General features: G+C 42.6%; 1 protein-coding gene across 1 annotated transcript in view; it reads right to left on the bottom strand.

The window, feature by feature from the left end:
- Nucleotides 1-1624, bottom strand: part of LOC115282396 (olfactory receptor 3A1) — a 3817-nt gene extending 2193 nt beyond the window's left edge. Inside the window, exon 1 of the mRNA XM_029928408.1 lies at nucleotides 1552-1624. Within this exon, the coding sequence (XP_029784268.1) occupies nucleotides 1552-1620 (69 nt within the window). The 5' untranslated portion in view covers nucleotides 1621-1624. The remainder of the gene's footprint in view (nucleotides 1-1551) is intronic.
- Between the last annotated feature and the right edge of the window lie 1518 nt (nucleotides 1625-3142).

The following is a 3142-nucleotide window of genomic DNA, read 5'->3' as shown; positions in this document are numbered from 1 at the left end:
GATGCTCAACATCACTCATCATCAGGGAAACACAACTCGAAACCACACTGAGATACCACCTCACGCTAATCAGAGTGGCTAAAATGAACAAATCAAGAGACTATAGATGCTGGCAAGGGTGTGGAGAGAAAGGCACCCTCTGACACTGTTGGTGGGAATGTAAACTGGTGCAGCTGCTCTGGAAAACAGTGTGGAGGTTCCTCAAAAAACTATCCAAGAACTTTCTTATGGCCCAGCAATAGCACTGCTAGGGATTTACCCAAGAGATACAGAACTGCTGATGCATAGGAGCACATGTACCCCAATGTTCATAGCAGCAATATCAACAATAGCCAAATCATGGAAAAAGCCTAAATGTTCATCACCTGATGAGTGGATCAAGAAGATGAGGTTTATATACACAATGGAGTACTACATGGCAATGAGAAAGAATGAAATATGGCCATTTGTAGGAAGGTGGATGGACCTTGAGGGTGTCATGCTAAGCGGAATAAGTCAGGCAGAGAAGGACAGAAGCCATATGTTTGCACTCATAGGTCTAACAGGAAAACAGGAGAAACCTAATGGAGGACCTGGGGGAGGGGAAGAGGGAAAGAGAGTTGGGGAGAGAGAGGGATGCAAAACTTGAGAGACTATTGAATGCTGAAACTGAACTGAGGGTTGAAGGGGAAGGGGGAGGGGGGGGAAAGTGGTGGGGATGGAGGAAGGCACTTTGGGGAAGAGTACTTGGTGTTGAATGGAAACCAATTTGACAATAAACTATTGAAGAAAAAAAAACCAGCACACTCAGGGCACCAGGGTGGCTTAGTCGGTTAAGCATCTGAATTCAGCTCGGGGCATATCTCGCGGTTTGTGGGTTCGAGCCCTGCGTCGGGCTCTGTTCTGTCAGCTGGCTCGGAGGCTGGAGCCTGTTTTAGATTCTGTGTCTCCCTCCTCACTCTTTGCGCCTCCCCTGATCAAACTCTGTCTCTGTCTCTCAAAAATAAATAAATGTTAAAAAATAAATAAATAAATAAAACAGTAGTCTCTTAATAAAATAAAATAAAATCCTAAGTTTCAAAACTTCTAGAAATACTGAAGATCAGGCAAAGATCGCAAGACTCAGACCTGTGACTGCAGACATCAGAGAGTTAAGGCACGCATATTTCTCCAAGGTGAGGGACATAGGCTGAAATATAAATTCAAAATTCCTAGGTCAATAGGTTTCTGATGTTCTTGAAGCTAACTAAAAGCCTTTACATTAGACTTTGAATAACACCCAAATTTAAAATTATTTATTCTTGGGGTGCCTGGGTGGCTCAGTCAGTTAAGCGTCCTGTATCGGCTAGGTCATGATCTCATAGTTCATGGGTTTCAGCCCCGCGTCAGGCTCTGTGCTTACAGCTAGCTCAGAGCCTGGAGCCTGTCTTCTGATTCTGTGTCTTCCTGTGTGTCTGACCCTCTCCTGCTTGCGCTGTTTCTCTCTGTCTCTCAAAAATAAATAAAAAACATTAAAAAAATTTTAAATAAAAAAATTAATTATTTATTCTTTTTATCATATCTGCTACTCACCTTTGAAATCAAATTATAAACATGACCTCTGGGGCAGGTGCGGCTAGAACAGTGAGTGCTCTGCATCATATAGCCACCAACCTTCCACTTGTCCTTGACTCAGGCACAGTAGTTTGACCAATAGATCTAAGGAGAGCTCCTCAAAGAAGGCAGGTACATCCTTACAGCGACAAATAGGGCCAAGGTTTCTGGATTTTATAGGTTTCTGATAAAAACAAAACAAAACAAAACAAAAAACCAGTGTTTCTCTTTTCCCCTGGGATAAGTAGAACTAGAGCTTCTTAAGAGTAATGTTATTCTCTTGCATAGACTACACTGGAATCGGAGGGAAGCATTTAGAGTCTGGTGATTGTAACATAACAGGAAAGGGTGAAGGGGTTCACATGAATGAAAAGTTGGATGCAGTGATCCCTTAAAATTCTAGGATCACCGGATTGGTGAGAAGGAGGATCACTTTCAGGCAACTCATAATTTATAAAATTGATCAGTGCTTTGCAAAGGACAAATCAATAGATGGATAACAGCCGTATACATTATACTACACTAAAGAGCAATGAACTACTCTCTCTCTCTCTCTCTTTTCCTTTTTTAATGTCAACATTAGATTGTGACCCTGTGATTTTCTATCTCCTTGCTCACGCAGTTTTCTCTACCTGCAATGAATGCCTTTCCAACTCTACATCCCAAGAATTTCAAGACTTAAGGCTGGCTGCCCAGGAGTTCCCAGGATCAAAAGCATCTCTGTCTCTCTCTCCTAAGCTCTCACTACACATTATCTCATGGATTTATTACTGTGTATCTTCTAGCTAAGACATGACTCTATGAAATGTATCTCCCCTCCTTCTCTGTAAGTGACATGAGGACTGCAAATAGGTTTCTTTCAGTTTTACAATAGCAATACTTATCATACTGCTTTACAAAGACTAGTTACTCAGTGTTTATTAAATAAATAACTAAATGGCTCAAATGTTCATAGGACTGCAAAGAAAGAGAGCATCAGCATGACCTAGAGTTGTCATGGAAGACTTTCTGGACATATTGGAATTCAGGCTAGAATTTGTGGATTTGGATGATTTAGGGGAGGTGTAGAGGCGAGTGGAGGATGCGAGGTTGCTGCAGAGACTACTGCTTTCCTTGGTTTCATGGGACAAGCAGGAAATGGAGCAACACACACACTACCTTGTTTCTTTTCAGGTAAACTGCTCAGTAGAATAAGGCCCTTCGCAGTGGCATATCTTACAGATAAGTAAGATACATCCAGGAATAGAAGAGCCACCAACCTTTAGGAGACCAGAGACACAGTTTGCTAACATCAAAGGGATTCTGGGAGACATGTGATCATCCAGAGGCTTCTAGAGTGTCTAAAGGGTCACCCTGACGCCCATGATGAAGAGCCCTCCTGCATCATAATTCTCAGAGCTTTGTCTGAGTCCCAGGTTTCCTTACTGAACTATTACAGGTTCCTACTCTGGAACTCCAAGGAATACTTCCATGTTCCTCTTGATGAAAAGGCTCAGCAAATCCTGAGACTGGAATGAAGGTTCTAGGCTCCCTAATGCAGTGGGTCTGAGGCAGTGACCCCGAGTCAGCG

Source organism: Suricata suricatta, chromosome 17 (assembly GCF_006229205.1).
Source record: "Suricata suricatta isolate VVHF042 chromosome 17, meerkat_22Aug2017_6uvM2_HiC, whole genome shotgun sequence".
NCBI lineage: Eukaryota > Metazoa > Chordata > Mammalia > Carnivora > Herpestidae > Suricata > Suricata suricatta.
This window is presented reverse-complemented; position numbering and strand designations above follow the sequence as displayed.